The sequence below is a fragment of the Pyrus communis genome, chromosome 13 (genome assembly GCF_963583255.1).
Source record: "Pyrus communis chromosome 13, drPyrComm1.1, whole genome shotgun sequence".
Lineage (NCBI taxonomy): Eukaryota > Viridiplantae > Streptophyta > Magnoliopsida > Rosales > Rosaceae > Pyrus > Pyrus communis.
The window spans coordinates 1,003,265-1,022,553 of record NC_084815.1 but is presented as its reverse complement, the minus strand read 5'-3'; the positions used below and the strand labels follow the sequence as shown (position 1 = coordinate 1,022,553).

Here is a 19,289-nt window from a genome sequence, read left to right as displayed (position 1 = left end):
AAAAGAACTATGAACGTTTAAGCAATATTCACCTTGCGATGTAAGTGGTATTGCCAACAATAGCAATGATGAACATGAAAGGATTAAGTCCCTGCAAATTATAAAGGAAAATTATATCCCTCAACGGTACTCATAACCCCTATACTCGAGCTTATGCCTAACATAAACACAGATTAATTATTTTTCCACCCATTACTGACTCCGAAAAAAGAAGGTGAAAATGCTTACGTCAACATTGCCCTTCCGGATCTGCAAAAAAAATGATCAAGAATCAGAAGTTAACATTGCTCAGACAACTGAGACAGAAGACGCGGAAGAAATTAACTACTGTTAAGGATACTACTCACATTTAAGTAAATTTGAGGAAGCCGTCCGCCAATGTAAATAGCTGTCATTCCTGTTAGTGTGAATCTGATTTTGCTGGGTTTGTTTTTAGAATACTAAACAGAAGCAAGAAAGCAAGCAAGCAGAAGAAGCTGAACCGAAAAAGTTTTTCTTTTCTATATGTTCTCTCTGCAAAAGTATTGCAGAGGAATAATCTTTGTACAGCACACACTATGCGCACTCACCCTGCTTTACATTTAATTTATGGCCTTAGCTTTAGGACCACACAAAACACTACTTTTAATCTTAGTCACTCATCACCTAATTACATGGATCAAATACCACATGGCACTCATGGCCTTACATCATTTAACCTTACACTTGGCAGATATGCTCAAATGAATACACACATTAAAACTCATCTTATTTCTAATACTTAATCAGCTAGAGACTTATAATTCAACACTCCCCTTTAAGTCTTGAGCTGATTTCAATCCTAGCATGCTCCTGAGATAATTAAACCGATCTTTAGGCAGAGGTTTTGTGAAGATATCAGCAAGTTGTTCATTAGTTGGACAGTACACCAGATCAATGATGCCATCCTTCAGTGCATCCTTGATGAAATGATATCTTCTGTTAATGTGTTTGGTCTTCTGATGGAACACAGAGTTCTTGGTGATTGCAATTGCTGAGGTGTTGTCACAGTGCACTGGAGTGGCTTCGGTTTGAAATTCTCCAAAGTCTTCAAGAACAAATCTCAACCAAATGGCTTGAGTAGTTGCTTCTGAAGCACTGATGTACTCTGCTTCTGCAGTGGAAAGAGCAACACAATTTTGCTTCACAGATGCCCAAGAGAATACTCCACTGCCAAAAGAGAAAGCATAACCAGAAGTACTTTTACTGTCCTCAATTGATCCACTCCAGTCACTGTCACAGAACCCAATTAACATTGAGTTCTTGCCCTTCACATATTCCAGACCATAATCAAGTGTACCCTTAATGTATCTTAATACTCTTTTAGCAGTTCCAACATGCTTACTGGTAGGGCAGTGCATAAATCTGGCTAACAGACTGGATGCATACATAATATCAGGCCTGGTTGCAGTGAGATATAAGAGACTTCCCACCAAACTTCTGTATAATTCTTCACTTGCAGCACCACTTCCATCATCCATGGTTAACTTCTCAGTTGCAACCAATGGAGTAAGCACAGGTTTGCACTCTTTTAGACCAAATTTGTCTAACAAAGAGCTTGCATATTTCTTTTGGTGGATGAAAATGCTTGAAGTGGTCTGAATTATTCCCATTCCAAGAAAATGATATAGAAGACCCAAATCAGTCATCTCATACTTTCGTTTCATGTCTTCCTTGAATTCTTCAAGCATTCGTTTGTTGCTCCCAGTATAGATTATGTCATCCACATAGATCGACACAATCAAAATGCCTTCCTCTTCTGTCTTGATGTACAGTGTTGGTTCACTTAAACTTCTTGTGAAACCACATTGTGAGAAATAGGTATCTATTTCTCCATACCAGGCCCGTGGTGCCTGTTTTAGGCCATACAAGGCTTTGTGAAGTTTATATACCCTGTCTTCCTCCCCTTTAGCTACAAAACCATCAGGCTGCTCCACATAAACCTCCTCCTCTAGAACACCATTCAAAAAAGCCGATTTGACATCAAGTTGATAGAGTTTCCAACTCTTTTGTGCAGCCAATGCTATAAGGGTTCTGATTGTATCTAAACGGGCAACAGGAGCAAAGGTCTCGTTGTAATCTATTCCTGGTTTCTGGGCATATCCCTTTGCAACAAGCCTTGCCTTGTTCTTTTGCACAGTTCCATCCAGGTTGAGCTTTGTTTTAAACACCCATTTTACTCCAATTATAGGCTTGTTACTTGGCCTGTCCACTAACTCCCAGGTTGCATTCTTTTCAATCATGGAGAGCTCATCCTTCATAGCATTCATCCAAGATTCATCCTTAGCTGCATCTTCATATTTCTCTGGTTCTATAATGCACAGATTACATTTAGCAAGTACATCATCCAGCCTTCTCCATTTTAATGGAGTATGATCAAATGCCTGAGTGTCACTCACACCTGCACTTGACTGTGAGTTGATCTGTGTATCATCAATACCACTTGCAGCTTCTTCCAATATACCAGGTGATAAACCACTTGAAACTTGAATGTCATTTTCTGTATTCTCACTTCTTGATGTATCAACAGAGTCAAACTCATAAGTAGGCAGTGACATATATCTTTCTGTGCTTCTTTCCCATTCCCAAGCTGAGTTTTCATCGAACACAACATCTCTTGACAAAATCAGTCTCTTAGAGATTGGATCAAATACTCTATAGCCTTTCTCACATTTTGCATATCCAACAAAGACTCCTTTTATACTCTTGGGTTCTAGCTTGTGTCTTAGCTCAGATGGAGTATGGACATAACACACTGAGCCAAAAACCTTCAAGTGAGCAATACCTGGTTTCCTTTTGCTGTAAGCTTCAAATGGTGTTATACTATCCAGTGATTTGGTAGGACATCTGTTTAACAGATAGACAGCAGTATGCACAGCTTCTGCCCACATATAGTAAGGCATTCCTTTGTCATGAAGCATAGACTTGGCCATTTCAATAACCGTTCTGTTTTTTCTTTCAACCACTCCATTTTGCTGTGGAGTGTAAGAGAGAGACAGTTGCCTTTGGATTCCCTCTGTGTCACAGTATTGCTTGAATTCATTTGATAAGAACTCCCCTCCTCTATCACTCCTTACACATTTTACCTTCATTCCACTTTGCAACTCAGTCATGGCCTTGAATTTCTGAAAACAAATAAAAGCTTCAGATTTGAATCTAAGGAAATACACCCATGTCATCCTGGTTGCATCATCTACAAGCAACATGAAGTACTTGTTTCCTCCAGTAGACTCAATTCTCATCGGTCCACACAAATCTACATGAACCAATTCAAGTGGAGCACCAGCTCTTTGTGCTTGACCACTAGGAAACCTTTCTCTGTGTTGCTTACCATATTGGCAGCCTTCACACACTTTGTCATACTCATCTAGATATGGTAATCCATGAACCATGTCATTATCCTTCAATTTCTTGATTCCACCAAAGTGTAGGTGGCCTAATCTTCTGTGCCAAGTCAGAGAACAATGAGCAAAACTGGTCTTCAACACAAGTTGCTTCTCAGGCCTTAGAGATAGAGGATAACACCTGTTTTCTTTCATTTTTACACAGATAATTTGACATTTCAGAGAAGGACCATCAAAAACAGTACACATATGTCCACCAAACACAAGATAATATCCGTGCTCATCCATTTGTCCTACACTTAATAGATTCTCTTTCAAACCAGGTAGGTACATGACTTCTCGAATGTATTTTCTTCCTCTGTTAGTCTCAATTTCCAGTGATCCCATTCCTGCCACATTAACTAACCCTCCTGTTGGCATTTGAACTTTCCCTGCAACATTTGTATTCACATCAACAAGAAGATCAACATTTCCTGTCATATGATTACTGCAGCCACTATCTATGTACCAATCTCCATTAACCTTAGTCTCAGCAACTGCACAATTTGCATAAAACAAGTTCCCTGTTACTTCCATTTGACTTGCACAGTTTGCCTTTTGAACAGACTTTCCAACAGTACACTCTCTGGCCCAATGACCAAATCTATCACAGTTATGGCACTTGGATTTCCCCTTATACCTACATTCACCATAATGAAACTTTGAACACACCTTACATTGAGGTTTTACACTCTCTTGACCCATACCCTGTGAGGAAGTACTATTTTGTGCAACATTTGTGTATGATTTTTGCTGAAACTTTGGTTTTGACTCCCATTTCTTGCCCTTTTGATTCCAATTTCTTTGTGGTTTAAAAGTACTAAACTGAGCATAACTTCGATTCTGCCCTTTTGAACTAACAGTAAGAGAAGAAAATGCTCTCTCAGTTGCATCTGAGGAATGCAAATCAAACCTCTGCTCTTGACTCTTCAATATAGCTAATACCTCTTGCAGTTCAACAGATTCTAAACATTTGGTATTTTCTATCACTAAGCATATAGGATCATATATCTTAGTGAGACTGATTAATACCTTCTGTACTAGTCTCTCATTTGACATAGTTTCACCAAACGTTTTCATTTGATTTATCAGATCATTTAACCGAGTAAGATACCCAGTCAAGGATTCATCATCACGCATTCTAGTGTATTAGAATTCTCTTCTAAGATTCTGGAGTTTCACAGATCTTACCTGATCCCCACCGTGATATTCGCCATATAACAGATCCCATGCCATTTTTGCTGAGTCTGCGTTTGCGATTCGAGGGAAAATCTGGTCAGAGACTGCGTTTTGAATGATTCCGAGAGCTTTTGCATCTTTCATGAAGATTGCAGCCATTTTCTCATCATCGTCAGCATCAACATCTGTATCTTCATCAGTCTTAGCTTTCTTCTTCTTCGAATCAGAAACTGGAATCCCTTTTTCCACCAGGTTCCACAGTCCATATGACTTGAAAATGGTAACCATTTTGATTCTCCAGAACTCGTAGTTCTCACCGGAGAAGATCGGGGTCCTCACTTCAGCACTCCCAGATCCAGCCATCGTGAGCTTGTGTGAATCCAGAAAACACGTAGTTCTTAGATCACAGACAAGCTCCGGCAAACTTCACCGAGTCCAGAGACGGTGATGTTTGAGCTCACAGAAACACGCCCAGATCTAATCGAAACAAGGCTCTGAGGCCATGTTAGTGTGAATCTGATTTTGCTGGGTTTGTTTTTAGAATACTAAACAGAAGCAAGAAAGCAAGCAAGCAGAAGAAGCTGAACCGAAAAAGTTTTTCTTTTCTATATGTTCTCTCTGCAAAAGTATTGCAGAGGAATAATCTTTGTACAGCACACACTATGCGCACTCACCCTGCTTTACATTTAATTTATGGCCTTAGCTTTAGGACCACACAAAACACTACTTTTAATCTTAGTCACTCATCACCTAATTACATGGATCAAATACCACATGGCACTCATGGCCTTACATCATTTAACCTTACACTTGGCAGATATGCTCAAATGAATACACACATTAAAACTCATCTTATTTCTAATACTTAATCAGTTAGAGACTTATAATTCAACAATTCCCCAGCCAAGGAAACTTCCCATCCCACAGCTATCTTTAGTACCCGTTTCTCGCAGCAGCCCACTACTCACCTGAATTCAAATAGCAGTTCAACAGAAAAGAATAGAGCTTAATTTTTCAGTCTTCCACGTTGGAAAGGTTTCTACATAAAAACTATCATAAAACTGAAAAAATATGTATAATGAGCAAGACATTGACCCAAGCTTAAACCTTTTGTCCAAACTCGAAAGTTGAGAAAAATAATGATGATGATGATGATGAGAAAAGATAAAGAGGCAACCGAGAGCGAAAACTGCTTAACGATAAACACTAGTGCTCTGTGCAACAAGAACAATGCTGCTTGACCTGTTTTCTCTATAGAATCTTAAGAGTAATAAAATTGAAGTAAATTAATACTTTGGAATGTCAACTACCTGCAACAGCCATCTTCCTACTTGCATCACTACTCCTCGATTTGGATTCTCAACACTTAAATCAACTGATTGGTGATTAAAAGTGCCAAATAAGGTCATCAGCGAGACCTAAAGTCAAAGAGACAAAAGTTTACATCGTAAGATCAATATTAGAACGATAGAATATAAATTTTACGATCAGCAGTATAGAGCTCACCACACATAGCGTAGTCTTGACATTATTAGATGGTGCAGATTGTGTAGATGCAAGTGCACCAAGCAAGGGCACTTCATTGGGATTTCGATTATGATTCAATGTACGAGTTGTTCTTTGTGCCGCATGAAATTCTTCTGTAGAGGCGTGACTCCTTGATAAAGATCTTGCTGATCTGATGAATTCATAATAAAAAAGATTTCCAATTACATGATCATGATTGTCAACAATGAAAAGTTGATAGATCACTACACTGCAAATTTAAATTTTCATGTCAGAATGCATCTGATTATTGTTTCAGACGTTCTTTAAAAATGTTGCCAACTATTTCAGCTTGCAACATTTTGTTTCAAGTTTTTAAGCTTGAATATGTAGCAAGGGTGAGCAATTGACCAAAAGCTCCATCATGAAAATCAGAGAGGCTTGAGTATCAACAAGTCTCGAGCATCTGTAGACGCACTTGAGAAAATGCACATTTTGCTTTAGTGAGCCAAATCGAATTCTCCATCAGTTAAATTATTAAAAGCAAGACTATAAGAGAATAATATATGACTCTGATGGGAAAAATCAGTTACATGTAGTATGATTCTCGTCCGGGAGAAATATTGGGACAAAGAATGGGTGAACTTGAAACATTTCCTGCAGAGGGGGTGTCAATCACAATAGTCCTGCCACTAGCTTTTCCTGGAACCTCAGCGGGATTAGACTTGGAACCCTAAATTACAGATTAGTGCATTAGAGGTATTCGCTTGCTTTCTGATATAACGATCGTAGGTAAAGGGAAAAAAGAAATTAACAAGCAGAAAGTAGTTTAATAAGCAAATATACCGGTCATAAGTAAATTACGTGCACCAGTTATATACTACTGTTGTATACTTCAGGGATTAGGATATTCAAGTCTCTCTGAGATGAACTTGAACACCTCTCTAAACCCAAAGTTATAAACTTGAAATGAACATAAAAGAAAACATGCAGGAGTGTCTAAAGATATATAAGAGGAGACGAGGACGCCAGATGCTAACCTTTTTCAAATTGTACTTAAGACGAGGATATATGTAACGATAGTATATGGTCTGTGCAGAAAGAACTGATGTGGTTGCTGTATAAAACTGCATACCAAGAAAACAGTGCACATCAACTTATTTGTTAATGACCTTAAGTAAATTTTAATAAAAAACCTATGTTGGTTAGTTATCAAAGTGCAGCTTGAGTCGATATTCCTACCATTGCTGTATAGTATTGTGTTGGAAGCTGCATAAGCAAGTATACAAAGGCAGTTAGTCACCAAACGAATATAAACTGCCCAAATGAGCGCGCATTACACAACACCGAGTCACCAAACGAATATAAACTGCCCAAATGAGCGCGCATTACACAACACCGAGATAGACCAACACAAACTTGTCCCTGAGTTAAACGTGACCATAAAGAAAAACCACGACGCTACCACACCAACGGAAAGGAAAACAAAATGTGGTCTTCTTTGAAGCCATGTCACAAGTATTGGTCTTCCCATCAGCAATTAACGAAACTAATAGTGACTAAAGGAGACATGTCTACGGCATAAGTCCTAATGAGCCCTGGAGACATGTCTACTGCATATGTGCTTTCGTTGTAAAGTTGACACAAAATCATCAAGAATAATACATTTCCATACCAACGTTAATTAAAAGCTAAAAACCTTAAACAAAGTTTCGAAAGCTATGAAAACAATGAAACATTAAACACTCACAGTAGCTGGTTCCAACAGGCAGCCAAAAAGGTTAAACAGGTCTCTGCAAAAGAATTTGATATAAAATTAGTTACTGGTCCAAATAAGAAATTGAAATTCCGGTTTGATAATGTAACGAATGATCCAAACACATTCAAAAATTCAAAAAGTATACAAAATCATCAAGAACAAATGGATTGGTGAGAGTGAGATACTCTTGGACTATTACAAAGCAATTAATCTTACATCAATATCAAAAGTGCAAGGACGTACGAAAGCGAAAATCGTAGAAAAACACAATCCCAGTTTGTCATTTGGCCAAAAGATAAACTACAAGAACTTCAAGGTTGCATTTGGATAATATAGTTTGATAAAAACACTTGTAACTCAAGTGGTAAATAATATTTATGCATGCACCGAGGTTTTGTGTTCGAAAGTATTTGGAATGACATTGACGTAACTACTAAATAGACGTGCGTTAAGCTAGTTGGTTAGTACACTGTACTCCACCTTTTAAACCCTACACCCTAAACCCATTAGAATATTACCCGAGAATCCAAGTCATCAAGAAAGCAAGAGAGAGGCCGTGAGTGGATTTGGCTTTGTAGTTAGTGATGATTTGGGGAATCTCAGCGACGCCCCAAATGAGGACGCTGATTACACCCAGCGCCAACGACATGAAGTCCTTCACGCTGCAGAGTTTGTACCCCAAGTACTTCCTCCCCCATTCCCAGCAATGCTCGCCCACAACTCTTCCCATTCCCAGTCCCAATGGGATCGTTGAACTCCCAAGAAATCCCATTCCCGTTCCTTCTCTCTCCCCTCTTTGCTTCTCTCTCACTTCCCTGCTGTGTTCGAGTTTTTCTATATGTTTTGAGTGGGAGAGAGAGCTTTTTTATATTAGGGGGAGAGAGATTTATTAGAAGGAAATTCTAAGGTTTTAAAAGATTTATAAATTTATGGTGTTTAATGGAGTTTTATAGATTTCATGAGGTGTAAATTTTAAGTGCAATATTTCAAATTTTAGGAGAGACCTCATTTCTTAAAGTCTAAAAAACACTATAAAACCTTTAAAAAAAAAAACACTATAAAACCACTCCAAATTCATTAAAATCCTTCACCTTATAAAATACTCTAAAATCATATTTTATTGAATATAGAGTTTTATGAAATACTTTAAAATCTCATAAACTCTACACTCGGAAATTTATAAACTCTTTTACAAAAAAGGATAATCACACACAAAAAAGGGTTGTTATTCATAAGTTTATGCCAATCTTTGTTTGCTTAAGAAAAACATATCTTTGAATATCTTTTTATTTATTGAACAAAAAAAAAAAGAATATTTTTTTATTTAAAGAATGATTGGAACTGAAAGTTACTGGCAATTTTTGCCGGTTTTGCGAAACGTTGAATCGCTCGAAAATAAAGGGAGGATATTCTTTTCACTCTTAAATTGCAAATTTGCAAAAATTGGTTAAATCGCCCTTGTAATTATTAAAAATTATTATTTATTCGTCCTTGTAATTATTAAAAATTATTAGTTATTTTCCTTTTTGGCTTTTACTTGCCACCACTCCAAAATTGTCTTCACATGCAATACAAACACCAGCTGTGTTACACTACATTCTCGTTTGGAAGTAATTTTAAAATGACTAAAAACACTTTTGGTAAAAATATTATTGAAACTAATTCTTAGTGAAAATGTAAGTAAATCTGAAGAAAAAAAAAACATTTCAGTTAGTGCTTCTTGGAAGAAGCACTTTCAATCATTTCAACAACACGTAGATATCTCACCTTTAGTCGTTAGATAAGGATAGACAAGGTTCAATTTGAAATCAGTTTTAACCTCAAAATATGACCCAACCAATCAACCGTTAAGTGGTGCAATTCAGTTTGATTCGAGCTGAAATCGAACATGAAATATTGAAACACAGACACCGAAAAAGCACTGTTGTTCATTCCATAATATTCATCCTGCACTTCATAATGGAAAGTAGCATAGGTTCCGGGTTGAAGCACAAACACCGAAAAAAGAACATCGTGCTGATAACGTAAAAAATCAACCCTGGTACAGACCAAAGAAGTTAAGTGAAAATAAAAAATAAATCGTGTAAGGCTTCAATAACATTACCCACTGAAGGGCACAAAGAAGGTTGTATAACCTAAACCAAATGCTGATCCTACAGGAGTATTAACATTGTGGTTTACTTTTGGAGACCTGGTTCCATTGTCTGGACTGGTGGGGCTGTAACTACAGCCAGACTCAGGTCAGGAGCGCCGGAATCAGACTTTTCACGGATCTCCCGGTACTCTTGACAAAGTGCACACAGATGGCAGAAAAAATGAGTGACGAAGTCTCCACATGGTGCTTCCTACAAAATTCAAGGACAAGAAATGATAAGCCCTAGTGAAGTAAAAAAATTAAGAATAAGCAGTTGTCCCACAAAAAGTTTCGAGTAGTTCATGACCTCCCGCAAACAAATATTTCAAAGTAATCAAATACATTATTTTCCACCAATGAGCACAATATAAAGTCACATTCCCTACCACATGAATGATAATTACATCTTCCCTTAATGATATTATAATCCTGCATCAGCAACCTGAAGCCTTTCATTACTATATATGAAGAACCTTTTTTTTCAAATCTTAGAGTGGTAAGCCTTATATATGGTGTCATGCACAGGCATGAATTGCGGTTGGAAGCTCAAACTTGAACATTGTATGAGAGCACTCAATCAACGTGTCAAACCCAACTTCTACATCAATAATCAATCACATTTTTGGTAATCATTTCTATTTCTCAAACAGTCGAAATGCAGATTGAAACTCAGATGAAAAGTAAAACAAAATTCAAGACAGAACTGAGAGAATAAAAGCACAAATCAAAACTTTTCTACTCTTAAAAAGTTAACAGACTTTAAGGTTGTAAATTGAAAAACGATGTTATACCTGAAGATTATACTTTGTTCTTAGGGCACTGCGGTAGCCACAAGCATAACATGCAACAAAGCATCCCGGTATGCCCAAAAACAGGCCCTCAGTCAATAAGCAGCAGGCGGTATTAACAAGTGCCCACAAAATAAAATGAGTCATGCATGATCCTAATAATGTCCCAGAACCCAGAAATTCTGCATTCTTTCCAAACAGAAAGCATGGACAAAATAGACCTACACAACCTGTAAAATAAAAAAATCAGCAATCAGATGGTCGTTATTGGTTTGAAAGTCATTATCTGGAGACATGATGGATGAAGCTCCTGCTACTTTTACGAACATATTTGGCAATGGTTGTGTACCTAACAAGCAAGTGTTACGACTTATAGTGATAAACAAAAAAACAAAAAGTCAGATTACCCTCTGCCCATGTACATCCTCTAACGTATTCAAAACATTATCATCTATTTATTCACCACTAACAACACAGAGTATATACCAACAACCAATGCTTTACCTCACATCAAACTGGATATCACATCCTTAAAATGAGGTTTAAAGTACTCAATATATGGATCTTATTAATAATCTTTATCCGAATTTTATCCAAATTTTGTCCATGAAAAATTCAAGGTGTTAGTTTATCAATGTACACTTCGTAAGTTCTGTTATTCTAACCTACTGTTCTCTTCATGTTCTTGTCAAGTTTGATGGGATAGTATATACTGTTTGATCTATAAAAAAAAATCTGCGCATGGTTACTCGCCCGAAATTTAGATATTGCAATGGCTTTTAACTAACACAGAATGAATACCAATCACAAATTTAGACGTAAAAGAGGTCCTCCATATATTGAAGAGTACTCAGAGAACAGTAATGCATAAAAAATAAGAGGCGAGCATATAGTAACATATAGGGTTAGTTAAATAATTCAAGTCCTCTCCTAGCCTTGCTTAAAGAATCCTCGTAAAATTCATGTATAATGGCAACAGGCTAATTTTTGTTGTCCCTACTCAAGAAGGCACCTTCATAATTTTCCTTCTGATAAATCAAGGTCACAAGGCAGAAAGTAGCGTACAGCTCTGCATATCGTCACAGCATGCGCAGATTCCAGAAGACCATTGTTTGGGCCCATCAATGCTGTTCTGCTGATTGGGCGGGTCTTCATTTCGCAAAACAATCGCTGAATCAGAATCTGACATTCCCAACGGAATGTAAGCAGGTGGAGCGTAACTGCTTTGGCCTTTCATCTTCTTTCTGGTTACACAAATGATCTGTACCAGTACCCAAAAGCACTGGAAACGGATAAAAAAGAAAATGTAACAGAGTCAATGAATGTGCAATCCCGTAGATCTCAACCAGTCACAAAAACACTTTTAATAAGAATTACCCAACAAACACGAAAGCGAAACAAACACAATGTGAGAGGGAGAGAAATCATCAGTTGGGGCAGCGACGCTTTTGTCAAGATTTCAAAGGGTCAGACGAGCGGCCCACTACTAATCACACAAATACCATCCCCAACTACCATCTTATGGGGTTTCATCACTAAAAAGCCCCGGTATCATTAGGATCAGAAGCATTCGTTACATACTGTAATTTATTTTGTCAATTTTCGATGTGGGATTCTTGTATTCTTCAACACATACAAATGCTAAGATTGTAACTCTTTGAGTAACAAATTCAACGAATTCGAACACACAATAAAGCATCACATCAAAAGTTGCGATTTTGGACACAAAATTTGAGATTCGGAGCTAGGATTTAGATAAGAAATCAAGCTATGCCATGCCCAACATAATTACAAATGAGTTAGGAAAATAAATAATAAAGAAAATTGAAAGCGAAGAACAATGAAAAAATGGATAGAAATCGGAAAATAAGATTCTTACCGGGCCGGCTGAGTCGGTGGTGGAGGAAGGAATAGTAGCGCCGACGATCCACCTGTTCTGTTCGGTGGTTGAGAGAGTGGAAATGACGGGAGCTAACCGGGTCCGAGTCGATTGGAGGAGAACCTGGAGTTGATTCCGTTGCTTAAATTACCTTTTTGGGCTTTTGACTAAACTAACCTTTTTTCTTGATTGAAATTTAGACATACGGCCATATTATTTAGTGTCACTCGATATTATCATGTGGTTGTGTTTGTTGAAATATTTTTATTATGTAGTTGTATCATCAATTATAACATCTCTCTAATAGAGATAGAATTCACTTGCGTTGACGGATTATATCTCTATTAGAAAGATGATACATTTAAAAAAATAAAAACGATAGTATCTACACTAATGGGATGGGGGAGTGAGGTGGTTCAAATTCGTTTTTAATGAGTATCGAACCCAAAGATACAATTAAGTGGTAAATATAGCATTACTCTTTTTTTCAATTAAAAATAATGCAGGGTTGAAAAGTTTGGAGGGCTAGCTTTGTGGGAGGGTTAAAAGTGGGAACCCGGAGGATTTTGGAGATCCGTCAATCGTGTCTGTTTATCGCACATCGTACAGTTAGAAATTATTTTAAGTATTTTTATTTAAAATTAAACACAAATAATACTTGATAAAAACTGACCACACGATGTACGATAAATGGACACGATTCACGAATCCCTAGAATCCTTAGAGCAGTTCCACCCCAGCCTAATAGGCTAGCACACAACTTGAAAAATGGATTGGCCTCCCCTTTTTTTGCTCCACCCCAGCCTAATAGGTTGGCACCCAGCCTAGGCCAGGCCATAGACCGACCCAGAATTGACAATCCTATGGGACGGCCTATCTGACGCTATGCTGATGTCAGCGTGGCGTCAGAGGGAGAAGGATGGGAGGACGAAGCGGACAACGCAGCCCTGGGTGCACTTGATGCCCTGCCATTGGCAGTAGTCGAAGCGCTCGTTGAGGGTGTAGAGGAGCTTAATGTTAAGGTCGACTTGGGATTTGAAGGACAGAAGGACAACGGCGTCGGAGGATGAGATGAGGAGGTTTGGAGGCGGTGGTGGGAATGGAAGGGAAGTGGAGGGGTGGACGGCAGTAGCAACGAGGAAGAAGGGTGGAGATGCAAAAATTAAAAATATTTTAATAATAATAATATTATTTTATTAAAAAGTCAGAAATTAAAAGTCAAATTATTATTTTATAATAAAAATTGATAATATTTTAATAAAATTAACTAGGCTTTTTTTTTTTAGGGGTAAAGATGCATTTGGCGTATTACTGTTCACTATAGTCTATCACTGTTCACTAAGTGGATTAAATGAGCTGGGTGCTAGCGCATTTTTTTAGGGATGGACTTGCTCTTAGTAACAAAGCTAGCCTTCATGTTCAAGATAGGTTTTGACACATTTTCACATATATCGTCAAGTAAGTCAAACGAAAACAACACACTTCTTAGGAAAACGGAACAATAAACACAAAAAAACATGAATATATAAAAAGAAAAAAAAAAGGTATTTAATCATCATTTCTCATGCATTCTTTTATGATCACTATAGTAATTAAATCCTTTTTTTTTCTTTTTTTTAAAAATTTTTTTTAATCAAAATAACCTTTTATTTTTCCTTATTTACGTATAAACGAGACTTCTTAGGTCCAATTCTCGTCAAAACGATTTTCAACTACATTATTGCAAACAAAAACTTAGGAGGGTGTATTCAATTGGGAATTTGAGAGATTTTAATAGATTTATAATTCATAGATTTTTATGAAGTTTAACTAATTTGTAGAGATTCCATCCATGTAAAATTTTGATTTAATTCCCTCAAAATCTCATCGGGAGATATGAGATTTGTGGATGATTAAAATACACTACAAAATCTCTCAAATTCCATATAATTCCTCAACTTTTCCAAATTCTAATTAAATACAGCTGAATGTTATAAACTTATTAAAATTCTAATTGAATATATTCGGATTTCTAAAGATTAAATGGAACAATCTTCAAATCCTGATTGAATACACATTGAATTTCAGAAATTCACTTAAAATCCAGATTGAATACCCTGGATTCATTAAAATAATCAAAATCCTTCAAAATCACAATTTAATACACCCTGTTAATATATTTTGTTAAAAAAAAAAAAAACAGAAAATTCGGGAGGGTATAATGGGGAAAGGGGAATTTTCTCCTGAAAATGAACCGCGAACCGCGAAGCATGAAGAGAAAGGAAGCGGCCATGGCGATGCCACGACGTTGAATAACCCAACCCTTCATTCACCAAGACGAAACAAATTTATAAACCCTAATTCCTCAATCCCCAATTCACAACTGAAAAATCGAATCCTAATTACAAAGAAACCGAATTTGATCGATCGAGAAAAATTATCAAAAACGAAATCATGGATCACTACAAGGTATTGGGGCTGGCGAGGAACGCGAGCAAAGCCGAAATCAAGGAAGCGTTCAGGAGGCTGGCGGTGAAGCTTCACCCAGACAAGCACTCCGCATCCCCCAAGGCGGAGAGAGACAGAGCCACCGTCCGATTCAAGCAGGTCTCCGAGGCCTACCAGGTCCTCATCGACGATCGCAAGCGCGCCGACTACAATTTCCAGAGCTCGCACCGCCCCCACAACAATTACAATACCTACACTCGCACTTACAATTACGGTTACGGATATAGTGGTGGTAATAGTTACAGAAGAGGCGGTGGCTCCGGAGCCGCCAGTGGAGCTTCCTCCGCCTTTGAGAATTTTCTCCGATATGTCACAACGCGCGCTTTCCTTCTCAATGTCTCCGTCGCAGGGTAGGGTAATCCTTTTTTCCCATTCACTTGTCTGTAAATTTCCGCGGTTGATTTTTACAGTTTTACCATTGAATTGCTTATTTAAGTCCATTTGAAGCAAATATAACGGCTGTGAAAACAGAGGGACGGCTGTCCATTACCTGACTGCCTCTTGTTTTTTTATATCTGGTTTGGGATTGGCAGCGTAAGATTATACAGGTGGAGTTTATTTGTAATATTCTATTCTATAAAAATAAAAATAAAAAACTGAAAATAGTTTGAAAACTTTGAGTTTTAATCGACAAAGAGGTATTGTAAGTGAATAGTACCAAGAGTGATTTTTTAGAGTAAAAATATTTTTTTCGTTAAAATGAACAGTACCAGAAGTGTTTCGTTAAAACCCCTGACAAAAACTCGTACATTTGCCCGATGAGGTGAACATGAAATTACATTTAACCGTGCCCAATTCGGCATTTGGTTAATCAGTGTAATATGTTGGGTAAATTTCTCTTTGGAAATGCTTCATTGGAAGATGAATTTTGTGCAGGGCTTTCTTAGGTGGTATAGCAGTTGTTAATTTGGGCTGGGATTCCTTATGGAAGATGCATAATCATGAGGTACGTTGCTCCTTATAATGCTGTTGGTATCCGTCGATTGCATGTTTATAGAAATTGAGCCTAAAATCGTCGAACGAATCATTCCAACATTGTGCCACTGACATGCTCTTCATTTGCATTCAGAAATCATTTGAAGAAGCCATGAAATCCGTTCGAAAAGCCAAAGCACGTACAGAGAAGCCGTAGGAGCCGTTTGCTGAAATCACACAATTACATACAGATAAAATCAGAGTTCTCATTAGTTTTTGAGGCCAGAGTATGTCTCATTCAAAGTATTTGTATGATCTGTCTATGCTTGATTCGTTATTTTTCTTGTTCTTCTCTGCGATAATGTACTATTCATGTCGATAGAAGATAGATTACAATAATTGGAACGCTTTGGTTATGTATTCGGGTTATGTGTCATGTATAGGAAATTTTCCTGAGGTATCATTGTATGCATGAACCAAAGTGCTCTTGTAAGTAGTAATACAGTACTAGTACAAATAAAAGCAAAGTTCTTGTTAGTTTCTGAAGATCAAGTATGTCGCTTTTAAGGTAGTTACATAATCGATTGACGCTTAATATATTGTTTCCTTCGATTTTCATTTTTACTCTTCGGTGTTGAATTTCTTTCCGTTCATCTTTAGTTGATACCCATCTTTTATTTGGTTGTACTGGTGTAATTAGCTTGGTATGTTATTACAATTGTATGAGGATTGGTGGACCAGTGATGCCGATTTTGCCGCCAGCGGCCTTGCACTCTTGGTGTCTTGGGGTACAAGAGTCACTGATATCACAGGTATCCAGTAGGTCTGATTTGATGCATTCTCAAGGTTAGTGTTTTTAAGTTTATATCGTCTTTTGTTTCTTATTATTTTCCCAGCCAACCCGAGAAGGATGAATATGTAAGGATCGAGGCAGCAGGAGCCGAATGGATACTGATTCAGGAGACAAGGTCTTTACTTACCATGTACTGTTATCAATTTTTGTGCTTGTACAGAAGACGGGAATGGGATACATATTTGTGCTCGGCTAGAAGGAAACCCTAGCACGAGCGCGTGCAGTATCTTGACAGATTACGCTCTCCTCTCCTCTCCTCTATTCCGCTTGTCCAATCATCCTTTTTCTTTCTCTGCAGTCCTAATCGTCCTTTTTCTTTCTTGTTACTTTCCCAGCCAACCCGAGAAGGATGAATAAGCAAGGGTCAAGGCAGCAAGAGCCGAACGGACACTGATTCAGGAGACAAGGTCTGTACTTAAAATGTACTGTTATCATTTCTTGTGTTTATACAAAATACGGAAATGAGATACATATTTGTGCTCGGCTAGAAGGAAACCCTAGCCCGAGCGCGTGCAATGTCTTGACAGATTATTCTCTCCTCTCCTCTATTCTGCTTGTCCAACTGCTTGCGGTTGAGCATCATCTGCAGCGACCTCAGTTTTCTCATCGGTATGTGTAGTTGTTTGCTCTGCTACAAGCTGCCCAACCTTGTCATATTTTTCGATGAATTTATCTTCCCAATCCTGCAATATGCCAAGTTCATCAGGCCCCAGACCTTCGAGATTGCCGTTTATGTCTTGGGGTTTAAAAGACAGAAGAGCCAGCGCTCTGCTTGCTTCCCTTCCAGCAAACATGGCGTACGGTCCTCCTGGTCCGTAAAAGTTCCTGCATTGCATGTTGTAATTTGCTTCAAATTATGATCTTCTTTTGCACTGAAATTGCCAGTTTGTGTTCGCTTTTCTAAAATCTGAACAACCAATTAGAGGATAAATAATAACAATATCTCCATAAATTTTGAATACTCGGATTAAAAATCCGTAAAATTTGTTCGAATTTGACGAAGGAAGTGATTTTTGCACTCTCTTTTATCTTCATGCAGAGGAAATTGGCGAGGTGTGAAAATCAGTTTCCTTTGACTAAGTGTGTAGCTTTGGTCGTTGACGTTAATAAGAATTTCCGTCAAATTAAGCACAAGTTGTCACGTGATTAAAAAAACATACACAGTTATAAGATTTACTAAAAGACTGCTTAATAACCGTTTAGTTTTTAGTTTTTGTTAGCATTGTTTATTGATGATAATAAGAATTTTCGTCAAAATTGAGTGTGTTGTGTCACATGCCTAAAAAACACATGTAAGTTACAAAATTTGATCGCTTGATAACTATTTCGTTTTTAATTTTTATGTTTACTATTAAACGCCGAGTTACTGTCCTTATTTTTTACAAAAATTCTAACGGAATTGGCATGAAAGACCAAATGGTCCCAGTGTGCTTTTTGTAAATTTCAATTAAGTGCAAAATGAAAGAAGGAAGGAGAAGCAGTGAAGGTACCTGGAGGAAGACACGTCGTATATCTGAGCCCTGATAGCCATAAGCAGCGGCTTATTGGGGTCAGACCCGCCGTACTCTCTCAGCTGCTCCTCCGTCATGTCTCCCATTTGGACCGACGAGCCTCTCGCCGCCCCCGAGGAATTGAAGTATTTATTCACAAAATTGGATTTGGAATCAGAATCGACGGTGTCGATGGTCGCCGCCACCGGAGGCTTGTTGTAATCTTCGGGACCCACAAACATGCCGGTGACTATTCTGTAAACCACGACCATCATCCCGGCGATTGTGAAGAAGGCCGCCGGTGATAGTCCGGTGTACCGCCCTATCTCCTCCATCACTACTCCGTACAATCCTTCCATTTCTCTCCCCCTCCTCTCTCTCTCTCTCTCTCTCTCTCTCTCTCCCCTTCTTCTACTTGGAATTTGTGTATGGGTTTATTGCTGCTCCAACTTCTTATTTTTGGTCAATTTACTACTATAACTTCACCTACCAATTTCAGGCTCACCTACCTACTCGGCTACTCCTGTACTTTTTCTTTAGTTCAACTTTTCTACTGTAGACTCACAGCGAGGAAAAACTGTAGAAGGTATTTTTTTTTGGGTGAAGTGTTGAAATTATTTTTCTTTTTGAAACTTGGAATAAAAGAAGTCGGATTCTGCTACTTAGTACTACTGCATAATAGTATTTTTTATTTATTTATAAGTTAAATGTTTTATGTTCAATTCTCAATAAAAAGCGAATTTGAATTACATTATTGTTAACAGACTTGCGCATCTCATATTCTTTAATGTAGATAATATCACTTATTTAAAAAAAAAAAAAAGAGTCGGATTCTCTACTAATCTTGATCACAAGCTACATTATATACTAATTTAAGTTAACGGAAATTGATTTCAACTTAGAACGTAGTGGGCTGAAG

At 37.7% G+C, this 19,289-nt stretch overlaps 4 protein-coding genes across 5 annotated transcripts; 1 reads left to right on the top strand and 3 right to left on the bottom strand.

The window, feature by feature from the left end:
- Positions 1–5,461: 5,461 nt before the first annotated feature.
- On the bottom strand, positions 5,462–8,596 carry LOC137713304 (uncharacterized). The gene is made up of 8 exons (XM_068452589.1): positions 8,343–8,596; positions 7,816–7,858; positions 7,308–7,334; positions 7,106–7,192; positions 6,659–6,798; positions 6,087–6,258; positions 5,891–5,998; positions 5,462–5,548 (listed from the first exon to the last, which is right to left on the bottom strand). The coding sequence occupies exons 1-8, from the start codon at positions 8,594–8,596 to the stop codon at positions 5,462–5,464; spliced, it is 918 nt and encodes a 305-aa protein (XP_068308690.1).
- Positions 8,597–9,740: 1,144 nt separating this feature from the next.
- On the bottom strand, positions 9,741–12,770 carry LOC137713673 (protein PLANT CADMIUM RESISTANCE 10-like). The gene is made up of 4 exons (XM_068453004.1): positions 12,626–12,770; positions 11,812–12,028; positions 10,750–10,976; positions 9,741–10,169 (listed from the first exon to the last, which is right to left on the bottom strand). Exons 2-4 carry the CDS (start codon positions 11,981–11,983, stop codon positions 10,002–10,004), a joined length of 567 nt encoding a protein of 188 aa, XP_068309105.1. The 5' UTR covers positions 11,984–12,028; positions 12,626–12,770; the 3' UTR covers positions 9,741–10,001.
- Positions 12,771–14,868: 2,098 nt separating this feature from the next.
- LOC137713139 (chaperone protein dnaJ 72-like) lies at positions 14,869–16,963 on the top strand. Of its 2 annotated transcripts, XR_011065276.1 has the most exons (4): positions 14,869–15,462; positions 15,989–16,058; positions 16,182–16,314; positions 16,728–16,963. XR_011065276.1 is itself a non-coding variant. In XM_068452399.1 (3 exons), exons 1-3 carry the CDS (start codon positions 15,059–15,061, stop codon positions 16,242–16,244), a joined length of 537 nt encoding a protein of 178 aa, XP_068308500.1. In that variant the 5' UTR covers positions 14,869–15,058; the 3' UTR covers positions 16,245–16,693. The 2 variants fall into 2 exon arrangements, 1 of the variants encoding a protein (XP_068308500.1); XM_068452399.1 differs by lacking the exon at positions 16,728–16,963 and having other exon boundaries at positions 16,182–16,693.
- Positions 16,964–17,280: 317 nt separating this feature from the next.
- Positions 17,281–18,861, bottom strand: LOC137713138 (membrane steroid-binding protein 1-like). Its single transcript, XM_068452398.1, has 2 exons — positions 18,371–18,861; positions 17,281–17,705 (listed from the first exon to the last, which is right to left on the bottom strand). Exons 1-2 carry the CDS (start codon positions 18,727–18,729, stop codon positions 17,426–17,428), a joined length of 639 nt encoding a protein of 212 aa, XP_068308499.1. The 5' UTR covers positions 18,730–18,861; the 3' UTR covers positions 17,281–17,425.
- Positions 18,862–19,289: the final 428 nt, after the last annotated feature.

Excerpts from the sequence above, each read along its gene's own strand:
- LOC137713304 (XM_068452589.1), bottom strand. The coding sequence starts at position 8,596 with ATGGGATTTCTTGGGAGTTCAACGATCCCATTGGGACTGGGAATGGGA. Across the intron at positions 7,859-8,342 it reads TTGATGACTTGGATTCTCGG|AGACCTGTTTAACCTTTTTG; the intron begins GTAATATTCTAA and ends ATTCTTTTGCAG. Across the intron at positions 6,799-7,105 it reads TTAAGTACAATTTGAAAAAG|GGTTCCAAGTCTAATCCCGC; the intron begins GTTAGCATCTGG and ends TCTGTAATTTAG.
- LOC137713138 (XM_068452398.1), bottom strand. The coding sequence starts at position 18,729 with ATGGAAGGATTGTACGGAGTAGTGATGGAGGAGATAGGGCGGTACACC. Across the intron at positions 17,706-18,370 it reads TACGACGTGTCTTCCTCCAG|GAACTTTTACGGACCAGGAG; the intron begins GTACCTTCACTG and ends CATGCAATGCAG.
- LOC137713673 (XM_068453004.1), bottom strand. The coding sequence starts at position 11,983 with ATGAAAGGCCAAAGCAGTTACGCTCCACCTGCTTACATTCCGTTGGGA. Across the intron at positions 10,977-11,811 it reads CTGTGACGATATGCAGAGCT|GTTGTGTAGGTCTATTTTGT; the intron begins GTACGCTACTTT and ends TTTATTTTACAG. Across the intron at positions 10,170-10,749 it reads GAACAAAGTATAATCTTCAG|GAAGCACCATGTGGAGACTT; the intron begins GTATAACATCGT and ends TGAATTTTGTAG.
- LOC137713139 (XM_068452399.1), top strand. The coding sequence starts at position 15,059 with ATGGATCACTACAAGGTATTGGGGCTGGCGAGGAACGCGAGCAAAGCC. Across the intron at positions 15,463-15,988 it reads CTCAATGTCTCCGTCGCAGG|GGCTTTCTTAGGTGGTATAG; the intron begins GTAGGGTAATCC and ends AATTTTGTGCAG. Across the intron at positions 16,059-16,181 it reads GGAAGATGCATAATCATGAG|AAATCATTTGAAGAAGCCAT; the intron begins GTACGTTGCTCC and ends ATTTGCATTCAG.